The sequence below is a fragment of the Piliocolobus tephrosceles genome, chromosome 9 (assembly GCF_002776525.5).
Source record: "Piliocolobus tephrosceles isolate RC106 chromosome 9, ASM277652v3, whole genome shotgun sequence".
In the NCBI taxonomy this organism is placed as follows: Eukaryota; Metazoa; Chordata; class Mammalia; order Primates; family Cercopithecidae; genus Piliocolobus; species Piliocolobus tephrosceles.
This window is the reverse complement of record NC_045442.1, coordinates 559,097-569,991: the sequence shown is the minus strand read 5'-3', so window position 1 is coordinate 569,991 and position 10,895 is coordinate 559,097. Positions and strand designations below refer to the sequence as shown.

Genomic DNA, 10,895 nt, shown 5'->3' with positions numbered 1-10,895 from the left:
AGCCTGGGCAACAGAGTGAGACTCTGTCTCAAAAGAAAAAAAAAAAAAAAAAACACGGAAGGAAAGACTTCTCTTGCTCCTGTATTTATGAGGGGCTTCGACTGCAGAGGGGGCCAGACATCCCTGTGGCAGGGTGGCTGCTGGGTACCAGGTACAGGTGAGACCCTCCTCGGGCTGTCCCCTCACTCTCCTAGACGTCACCCCTGGTGTTGTCCCCAAGGCTCCTGGCCAGGCGATGGGCATTTGTGAGTCAGGAGCTCTGGGGTGGTAAGGAGGAAGCCCTAGTTCTGGTAAATTGCTTTGGGAGCTCTGTGCCCACTGAACCCTCCCTGACGGCCTGGAGGGCAGGTATGAGCGTCCTTGCGGTGGACAACCACAGAGTGGAGCTGCCCTCCATGCTGGCCCCAAGCGATGGAGAGCTCCCTGCAGCTACCTTGGATGCGGGTGGGAACTCGGAGCAGGTATTTCCACCAGTCCTGCCCTTCCAGGGACTGGGCCTCTACGAAACCAGCACTTCTGTCTTCCTAGGGGCTACCAAGGGCTCACAAACTGCATGGTGGCCTCCCTGCCGGAGGATACGGTCGTTTTTGAGAAGCCTGTGAAGACGATCCACTGGAACGGGTCCTTCCAGGAGGCAGCCTTTCCCGGGGAGACCTTCCCGGTGTCGGTAGAGTGTGAGGATGGAGACCGATTCCCAGTGCACCATGTCATCGTCACCGTGCCCTTAGGTAGGTCCGGTTTTCAGCCCAGATCCCCATCCCAAGTGCCCCGCCTCAGTCGGCTCTGGGGCGTTTGCTCGTGTACGAAGCTCACATTTTCATTCTAATAATTTCCAGATAGATGGAAGGAATGATTCTGTTATGTTTTGCAGCAATTGCACGCTTTGGAATTAAGGGTTTCACTGTAAGAAAAAACGTGAGTACGTATGTGTCCTGCTTGCTTGGAGGTGACCGTTAGGATTGGGACGACCTTGGAGATTAACCACACTGTACTTTGCTGGAGACAGGAAAAGGCATGAAAAGCCTGGTCTCAAGGTCAGGCCTGGGGTGACCTGTTGAAGGAGCCATGTGTATAATTCTGTTTAATTCTAGATCTGGTGATTTAGATCTGTCCTCGAGTAGAGGTGGTTTGAAGCTGTTTTGTGAAAGGTGGAGATGGTTGAAAACAGAGTTACTAGGATAATTGCTGTCAACTGGACATTTGCTCCACACGGTTTCACGCTGCCATGGGTCTCTGCCTGAGTTATCTCATTGACTCCTCAGGCAGCCTTGGGAGGTGTCTGTCACCATCCCCCATTTGACAGATTTGAACATCCAGGCAAGTAGAAGTTATTTAATTGCCCAACTTCACAAAGCTAGCAAGTGCCGGCACTCACTTGGAAATCTAGGTGTGACTGAAGGTTGTGATGAAAAGCAAGAGCCTCTGTAGCCCTAACTCCTGTCTCCAAGGGGTGGCTGTACCCTCTCCGGGGCAGGGATGAGCACTCAGACCTCACTGCTGTTTCCCAGAGATGCAGTCATCGTCCACACATGAACATCTGCTGCTGGCTGGGCGTGGTGGCTCATGCCTGTAATCTCAGCACTTTGGGAAGCCGAGGCAGGCGGATCACCTGAGGTCAGGAGTTCGAGACCAGCCTGGTCAACATGGTGAAACCTTGTCTTTACTAAAAATCCAAAAATTAGCTGGTCATGGTGGTAGGCACCTGTAATCCCAGCTACTTGAGAGGCTGAGGCAGGAGAATTGCTTGAACCCGGGAGGCGGAGGTTGTAGTGAGCTGAGATGGTGCCATTGCACTCCAGCCTGGGTGACAGAGTGAGACTCTGTCTCAAAAACAAACAAACAAACAAAAAACCAAAAATCTGCTGCTCAGTTTGCCTCTTTTTTTTTTTTTTTTTCTGTAATAGAACTTGTCAGTGTTTACAAATCAGCACACAGAGATCTCCAGCGCTCCTTTTTGTTTCCCTCCAGTGACTTTGTTCATACTTGTTTGGAGTATGTAGTTGCAGGGCCTGCTGAGTGCTGATCACTGGGGACATTTTCAGTAGATACATTGTTACAACTGTGAGCATTTTGTTTATAAGGAGCCAATTCACAAAAATTAGCCGTTGGGTGCTTGTAATCCCAGCTACTCAGGAGGCTGAGACAGGAAAATTGCTTGAACCCAGGAGGCAGAGGTTGCAGTGAGCCATTGCAGTGCAATGCAGATCTGCCATTGCACTCCAGCCTGGGCGACCAGCGCGAAACTCCGTCTCAAAAAAAAAAAAAAAAAGGAGCCACTTAATTTGCCATGCAGTGTTTTCTTGTCATTATTTCATAAGTACAGATGGAAAGTTAGGTGGTCTTCACGTTTCTATTTCATGCAGTTTTACATGTGTACTTAAAAACACTTGTGATGGCCAGGCAGGGTGGCTCATGCCTGTAATCCCAGCACTTTGGGAGGCTGAGGCGGGTGGATCACCTGAGGTCAGGAGTTCAAGACCAGCCTAACCAACATGGCGAGACCCCATCTCTACTAAAAATAGAAAAATTAGCTGGGCATGGTGGTGGGTGTCTGAAATCCCAGCTACTTGGGAAGCTGAGGCAGGAGAATTGCTAGAACTGGGAGGCAGAGGTTGCAGTGAGCCGAGATCACATCATTGTATTCCAGTGTGGGCGACAGAGCAAGAATCCATCTCAAAAAAAAAAAAAAAAAAAGGAAAACCCAAAAAACAAAAAACACTTGTGTGAAAGGTAGGGAACGGTGGCTCACGCCTGTAATCCCAGCAGTTTGGGAGGCCACGGTGGAAGGATTGCTTGAGCCAGGGAGGTCAAGGCTGCAGCGAGCCCTGATCATGATGCTGCATGCACTCTAGCCTGGGCAGCAGAGCAAGACTCTATCTCAGAAACAAGGAAAAAAAAGTAAAACTGCTTGTGTGAATGTGTCTGTAGGATAAATCCCAGCAGGGGAAATTGCTGGGTCCAAGGTCTGGACAAACAGGACTTCCAAGGATGTAAGTAGAGTCCAATTCTGAATTCCAGGTTTTCTTAAGGAACGTCTGGACACCTTCTTTGACCCTCCACTGCCGGCTGAGAAGGCAGAAGCCATCAGGAAGATAGGCTTCGGGACCAATAATAAAATCTTCTTGGAGTTTGAGGAGCCCTTCTGGGAGCCCGACTGCCAGCTGATCCAGCTGGTGTGGGACGACACGTCGCCCCTGGAGGACGCTGCCCCTGCGCTGCAGGACGCCTGGTTCCGGAAGCTCATTGGCTTTGTGGTCCTGCCCGCCTTTGCGTACGTTTGCTCCCTGAGAGGCTCTGTGAGTAGCTGGCTCATAGGCCTTCATCTGATGGAGGACGCAGCAGCGTGTCCATTCACTGCAGGGCATTTCTGGGGTTTAATGGGTAGGGATCCCATGAGCCCCCCCAGGTGCTGGCTGCACCTGGGCCTGACCCCTGCGGGGACAGATGGCGCCCTGCTGTATGCAGGTTGTCAGCATCCCTCAGGGCCCAGAATGTGTCTGTGGACTTGCAGGCAGGCTCAGTCTTTGGTCAGTGGGAACGCGTTTATTGGAATGTTGCAGGGAGCTGGGGCTTGTAGATACAGAAGATCTTTGAAACACCATCTGCCCATACCTGGGGAGACAATACTTAACCAGGATGAAATAATTGAAGGAAACATTCCTAGAAGTAATGGAATCGTAGACCCATAGAGGAAGGGCTCACTTGTATGGGCTGGCCCTCTTAGAAACAGCATACACAGACCACGTAGTGATTCAGGAGATAATCCCATGAGTGATGTGGGGATGGAGGGACTGACTTTTCCAGCAAGATTAAAACACAAAGACAGCCTGTTGTAGTCAGATGGCAGATATAATTCCACGTTTCCATTGAGAGATGCCGCAGCAGGGGGCACTGAGTTCTTGTTCTGAAAGGCCTGGGATGGGGTGGGAGTGTAGGGCATGCCTGCCAGACGGTTCATAGCCGCCGTCCACTGGGAGCAGGAGGCTGCAGGCTGCAGACCAGCCCTGCACAGGATGGGGGAAGCCTGTGTGTCTCCTTCACGCTGAAGAGAAAACTGGCATTCCGGCCAGACGCAGTGGCTCACACCTGTAATCCCTGCACTTTGGGAGGCTGAGGGGGTGGATCACCTGAGGTCAGGAGTTTGAGACCAGCCTGGCCAACATGATGAAACCCCGTCTCCACTAAAAATACACAAAATTAGCTGGGTGTGGTGGCGGGCACCTGTAATCACAGCTACTCAGGAGGCTGAGGCAGGACAATCGCTTGAACCTGGGAGGCGGAGGTTGTAGTGAGCTGAGATTGTGCCATAGCACTCCAGCCTGGGCAACAAGAGCAAAACTCTGTCTTAAAAAAAAAAAAGAAAAAGAAAGAAAACTGGCATTCCAGGTGTTGAGATAGGCCTGGTTTGCTGGTGGGCAGCCGGGTGGGTGACTGTGTAGACACCTGCCCCAGCCCCAGCCCCACCTCCTGTGCTCTCTTGCTTAGGACATCAGTGGGATCCTGAGTGCTTTGGTGGGACCCTGTCTGTGGCATGGGGTGGCAGCTATCCCATCCTTTTATATACCTGCAAAGGGTTGGGGATCTCAAAGAGCTTTTGTTTATGTGAGTCATATCTGTAAATGTACCCCATGATAAATTAATTTTTTTTTTTTTTTTTGAGACGGAGTTTCACTCTGTTGCCCAGGCTGGAGTGCAGTGGTGCGATCTTGGCTACTGCAAGCTCCACCTCCTGGGTTCACGCCATTCTCCTGCCTCAGCCTCCCAAGTAGCTGGGACTACAGGCGCCTGCCACCACGCCCGGCTAATTTTTTGTATTTTATTTTGTTTTATTTTTTTTTTTTTTTGAGACGGAGTCTCGCTCTGTCGCCTGGGCTGGAGTGCAGTGGCCGGATCTCAGCTCACTGCAACCTCTGCCTCCCGGGTTCACGCCATTCTCCTGCCTCAGCCTCCCAAGTAGCTGGGACCACAGGCGCCCGCCACCTCACCCGGCTAATTTTTTTGGGTATTTTTAGTAGAGACGGGGTTTCACCGTGTTAGCCAGGGTGGTCTCGATCTCCTGACCTCGTGATCCGCCCGTCTCGGCCTCCCAAAGTGCTGGGATTACAGGCTTGAGCCACCGCGCCCGGCCAATTTTTTGTATTTTAGTAGAGACGGTGTTTCACCATGTTAGCCAGGATGGTCTCAATCTCCCGACCTTGTGAACCGCCCGCCTTGGCCTCCTAAAGTGCTGGGGTTACAGGCGTGAGCCACCACCCGGCCACCACATGATAAATTAAATTACTATTTGAGATGATAGTAACAAACCTATTCCATGTTAGCATAAATAACATTTTTTAATGAACATTTTCTTAAAATTTAATGAAGGGTGGCAGCAGTTTTGTCTTTTCTGCAAAACTTTTTTTTTTTTTTGAGACAAGGTCTCCCTGTCACCCAGGCTGGAATGCATGGAATGCAGTGGTGTGATCTTGGCTCACTGCAACCTCTGCCTCCTGGGTTCAAGCGATTCTCCTGCCTCAGCCTCCTGAGTAGCTGGAATTACAGGTATGCGCCACCATGCCCAGCTAATTTTTGTAATTTTAGTAGAGATAGGGTTTTGACACGTTGGCCAGGCTGGTCTCGAACTCCTGGCCTCAAGTGGTCCGCCCACCTCGGCCTCCCAAAGTGCTGGGATTACAGGTGTGAACCACCACGCCCGGCCTTTTCTGCAAAACTCTTTAGTGTTACACTTAATAGAAGACATCTGGGTTCTTAGGCCTCCTCTGCATTCATTCTGTGGTGATGTTTTATTTTGGTTGAAACATAGGAAGAAAATCTGAATCTACATGGATATGTGGTTGGAAGAAGGAGTGAAACTTATTTATTTATGTATTTATGTATTTATTTATTTATTTTATGAGATGGAGTTTTGCTCTTGTCACCCAGGCTGGAGTGCAATAGCTCGATCTTGGCTCATTGCAACCTCTGCCTCCTGGGTTCAGGCATTTCTCCTACCTCAGCCTCCCGAGTAGCTGGGATTACAGGCATACGCCACCACGCCCGGCTAATTTAGTATTTTTAGCAGAGACAGGGTTTCTCCATGTTGGTCAGGCTGGTCTCGAACTCCTGACCTCAAGTGATCTGCCCACCTTGGCCTCCCAAAGTACTGGAATTACAGGCATGAACCACTGTGCCCAGCCAAAGGAGTGATATTTAAATAGCTTTTCAAATGATTGTGGGTATTCTTTGATACTACACCAAAAGTCAAGAAGTATTAGTAGTTCCTTAAAGGTTGGCCACATATGAAATCGGAGAGCACATCAGTGAATTTTTTGTTTTCTGTGACACTGAAATCTATTTGTCTGTCTTGCACTTCAAATGGCTCTTTTACCTATCCATGACTTTAGTCATTTGGAAAATACTAGGCTGGGTGTGGTGGCTCATGCCGGTAATTCCAGCACTTTGGAAGGCCAAGGTGTGCAGATAGCTTGAACTCAGGAGCTCAAGACCAGCCTGGGCAACATAGCGAGACCCCGTCTCTATCAAAAATACAAAAAAATAGCCAGACGTGATGGTACGTGCCTGTGGTCCCAGCTACTGGGAGGCTGAGGTGGGAGGATTGCTTGAGCCCAGGAGGGGGAGGTTGCAGTGACTTGTGATCAAGCCACTGAACGCCAGCCTGGGCAACAGAGCGAGGCCCTGTGTTAATAAAAGAAAAAAATATATATATACTGGTTCGTGTAGTCTTCCAAATGTTGATACATTTCATCATATGATATAAAAAACCCAAATTTATTAACATACCGCTGATCTCAGAAAAGTCTTTCGGTATTGGGAAGCTGTTACGCTGTTGGTGGCAGAAACAAGCTTTTCTAAAATTGCAGTTTTTGCTTGAGAGCTTAAACTTTGTCATTGTCTATAAATACTATTTGTTAGTTGTTTTCCTGTGACAGAGGCACTTTGCTCATTTTCAAGAAAATGTTGCCAAATACCAGACTGTGGTTTGTCTGTCCAGTGCTCTGCCGAGTTCTGAGCCAGCCCCGCCAGGAATGAGCTTGTGCAGGGCGAGTCCTCCACGGCCATCGTGCACCACACGCAGCAGGAGTGTTCTACGTGGATCCCGCTTCTCCACACAGATTATTATTATTTTTTGAGATGGAGTCTCGCTCTTGTTGCCCAGGCTGGAGTGCAGTGGCGCGGTCTTGGCTCACTGCAAGCTCCACTTCCTGGGTTCATGCCATTCTCCTGCCTTAGCCTCCCGAGTAGCTGGGACTACAGGCGCCCACAACCATGCCAGGCTAATTATTTTATTTATTTATTTATTTATTTATTTATTTATTTATTTATTTATATATTTTTTTTGAGATGGAGTCTCGCTCTGTCATCCAGGCTGGAGTGCAGTGGCCGGATCTCAGCTCACTGCAAGCTCCGCCTCCTGGGTTTATGCCATTCTCCTGCCTCAGCCTCCCGAGTAGCTGGGACTACAGGCGCCTGCCACCTCGCCTGGCTAGATTTTTGTATTTTATAGTAGAGGCGGGGTTTCACCGTGTTAGCCAGGATGGTCTCGATCTCCTGACCTCGTGATCCGCCCGTCTCGGCCTCCCAAAGTGCTGGGATTACAGGCTTGAGCCACTGCGCCCAGCCATTTTTTTATTTTTATTAGAGACTGGGTTTCACCATATTGGCCAGGCTGGTCTTGAGCTCCTGACCTTGTGATCCGCCTGCCTCGGCCTCCCAAAATGCTGGGATTACAGGCATGAGCCACCGTGCCTGACCCTCCACGCAGATAGTTAAAAAGACAAGAACTCGAGGGTCAAGATTTAATAAAATTGGTAACTTTTACTGCCTTTCAAGGACATTCTCAAGTGAAAGCAGCATTTTTATTTATTTTTTAATATATATATTTTAACTTTTATATTCAGAGGCAGGGGTACCCGTGCAGGTTTGTTATATAGCTAACCGTGTGTCATGGGGGTTTGTTGTACAGATTAGTTCATCATCCAGGAATTAAACCTAGTACCCATTAGTTATTTCTCCTGCTCCTCTCCCTCCTCCCATCCTCCAGCCTCCCGCAGGCCCCAGTGTGTGTCCTCATCTTTAGCTCCCACTTGAAAGGGAAATATGTGCTGTCTGCTTTTCTGTTCCTGTGTTAGTTTGCTGAGGATAATGGCCTCCAGCTCCATCCATGTCCCTACAAAGGACATGATCTCGTTCTTTTACGGCTGCAAAAAGCAGCATTTTGTAACCCGCTTGTGTGGTGGTGGGAACACCTGCAGGCGAGTGTGGGTCCCGTTGCTGCCTCGATTCTGCTAAGGGACAGTTCTTGCACAGGTGCAAATGTTGGCATGGTGGAAACAGCAAATGCTGTCTTAGCGTCTGAAGATGGCTGTGACCTTGAGGGTCCCTGGCAGGGTCTTCGGACCGCAGGACTTTGCAGCCCACACTCTGAGAACTGCTGCCTGAGGGACACTCCGTGGGGATGGCTCTTCGTGACTTGGGGGCCGCTGCTCCGTCAGGGGCTCCTTGCTGAGAGATGTGGGCAGAGAGCTGGGCTGGACGCCGCCATCCACGGGTCTCTTTCTCCATGCAGGTCTGTCCACGTTCTCTGTGGGTTCATTGCTGGGCTTGAGTCCGAGTTCATGGAGACTCTGTCGGATGAAGAAGTACTTCTGTGTCTCACCCAAGTGCTCCGGAGAGTGACAGGTACTCACCACACACGCCAGTTCCTGCCTCTGCTTGTTACTGGTTGATCTCTAAACAGAAACTAGGCTTTTCAGAACAGAGAAGAACTAAATTTGGCTGACTGTACATCTCCAGGGACCATCCTTCCTCATGTTAGTGGGGTCAGTAACAGTTCTTACCTCTGAGGAACTGAAATGACTTCGCAAACACTTCCTACTTCTGCCACCGAAATAAATGCCGTTGTCCTTGATCAGATTTTTACAGAGGAGGAACCCAAGGCTCGGAAACAGTAGCACGCTGCTGTCACAGGCACCTGGGTCCCGGCCTGCTGTTCTTGGGTCAGGGTCGGCAGGAAGGGCCTCTCCTGATGCACTCCGCTGCTCGTTTTTTTCCCGTGTAGCATCTTTCACGTTAAATTGCTCAATCTTTAAAAATGACACAAACAGTTGCAGACCTGTGGGTGAGAGTTCTTGGTTAACATGCAATGTCTCTGTGGCTCAGGAAACCCACGGCTCCCCGCGCCTAAGAGCGTCCTGCGGTCTCGCTGGCACAGTGCCCCGTACACTCGGGGCTCCTACAGCTACGTGGCCGTGGGCAGCACTGGGGGTGACCTGGACCTGCTGGCTCAGCCCCTCCCTGCAGACGGCGCCGGTGCCCAGGTATGTGGTGTGCCCCAGTCGGGGGGTGTGGGTCAGGCTGCAGAGGCCCCTGCTGAGTCTCAGTGCTGCAGGAGCACCCACCAGTGACGGGTGGGCTGGGACCCCAGACTCAGAAGCCATTTTCTTTCTTTCTTTTTTTTTTTTTTTTGAGACGGAGTCTTGCTCTGTCGCCCAGGCTGGAGTGCAATGGCCGGATCTCAGCTCACTACAAGCTCTGCCTCCTGGGTTTACGCCATTCTCCTCCCTCAGCCTCCCGAGTAGCTGGGACTACAGGCGCCCACCACCTCGCCCGGCTAGTTTTTTGTATTTTTTAGTAGAGACGGGGTTTCGCTGTGTTAGCCAGGATGGTCTCGATCTCCTGACCTCGTGATCCACCCGTCTTGGCCTCCCAAAGTGCTGGGATTACAGGCTTGAGCCACCGTGCCTGGCCAGAAACCATTTTCTTGTTGAAACTAAGAATGATTTTTAAATGTATTGTTTTTGTGAGAATTATACACACATATAGCTTAAAAAGTCAGAGAATTCTGCAGTGCTAACAAAATAAAGTAAAACCAAAACAGCAGGTGGAGCCCCTTTTGCCCTTCCCAGACTGTGCTCCCAGCTGATTCTGACTGCTAAGTTTACTGCATCTCTAAAAACATGTTTCTGCTACCACTTTTTGAGAAATATTTCCTGTGCGAAATGTCAAACACACAAAGGTAGGTAGAGCCTTTGAGTGCCCACCAGGCTTCCCCTGAGTCAAGCCTGCTCCCCACCTGCCCGCTGCCCTTACTTATTAAGCACGTTGCACACAGGACATTCACCTGGAGATATTTTGGTGCCTGTCTCTAAAAGATAAAGACATGCTTGTAAAAAACTATGATGCCGAGGGCAGTGGCTCACACCTGTATCCTAGTGCTTTGGGAGGCCGAGGCAGGAGGTTTGCTGAGGCCAAGAGTTCGAGACCAGCCTGGGCAACATAGTGAGAGTCGGTCTCCACATACACACAAAAAAGTAGCCAGGCATGGTAGCATGCACTGTAGTCCCAGCTGCTCAGGCTTGGGTCCAGTTGAGGCTGGATAAGCTATGACTGTGCCACTGGACTCCAGCCTGGGTGTCAGAGCAAGACTCTGTCTCAGAAAACATACAAATAAAACCATATAACTATGATACTATTTATCCACTTAAAAATTAATAATCATTCCTCAGTATTATCCAATATTTAGTCAGTGTTCAGTTTTCCAATCAGCTCATGATCTCTCTTCAGTGAGCCTGCTTGGAAATCTTGCTGCTTGCATTTTCAGTTTCAGGTGTTATTAATTGACTTCTCATTACATCAGATAAGGTTGTAGCTTTCTTCCACCCCTCTGCCCACCCGACTCCCAGATCCCTCCCCCACCCTCCCCATATATGATCCAGTAGTTGTGGCCACATCACTATTCAGTGTTTACACAACCTTGGTTTCTCTAAATGCTGTTCACACCTGAGCTGCGGGGTGCAGTCGCTTCCTTTCCCGCCCATTAGTGAATGTGTGTGAGCCGTTTTCCTGGCTGTTGATGGATACGTGTGAGCCGTTTTCCTGGCCGTTGATGGATACGT

At 49.9% G+C, this 10,895-nt stretch overlaps 1 protein-coding gene across 4 annotated transcripts in view; it reads left to right on the top strand.

The window, feature by feature from the left end:
* Positions 1–10,895, top strand: part of PAOX (polyamine oxidase) — an 18,190-nt gene that overhangs the window by 2,112 nt on the left and 5,183 nt on the right. For 2 of the 4 annotated variants that reach the window (XM_026448237.1, XM_026448235.1), the window contains exons 3-6: positions 529–728; positions 3,019–3,271; positions 8,567–8,679; positions 9,160–9,317. In XM_026448237.1, coding sequence (XP_026304022.1) covers positions 529–728; positions 3,019–3,271; positions 8,567–8,679; positions 9,160–9,317 — 724 coding nt within the window. Of the gene's footprint in view, positions 1–528; positions 729–3,018; positions 3,297–8,566; positions 8,680–9,159; positions 9,318–10,820 lie in introns of all 4 variants that reach the window. The other 2 variants (XM_026448238.1, XM_026448239.1) reach the window with 2 other exon arrangements.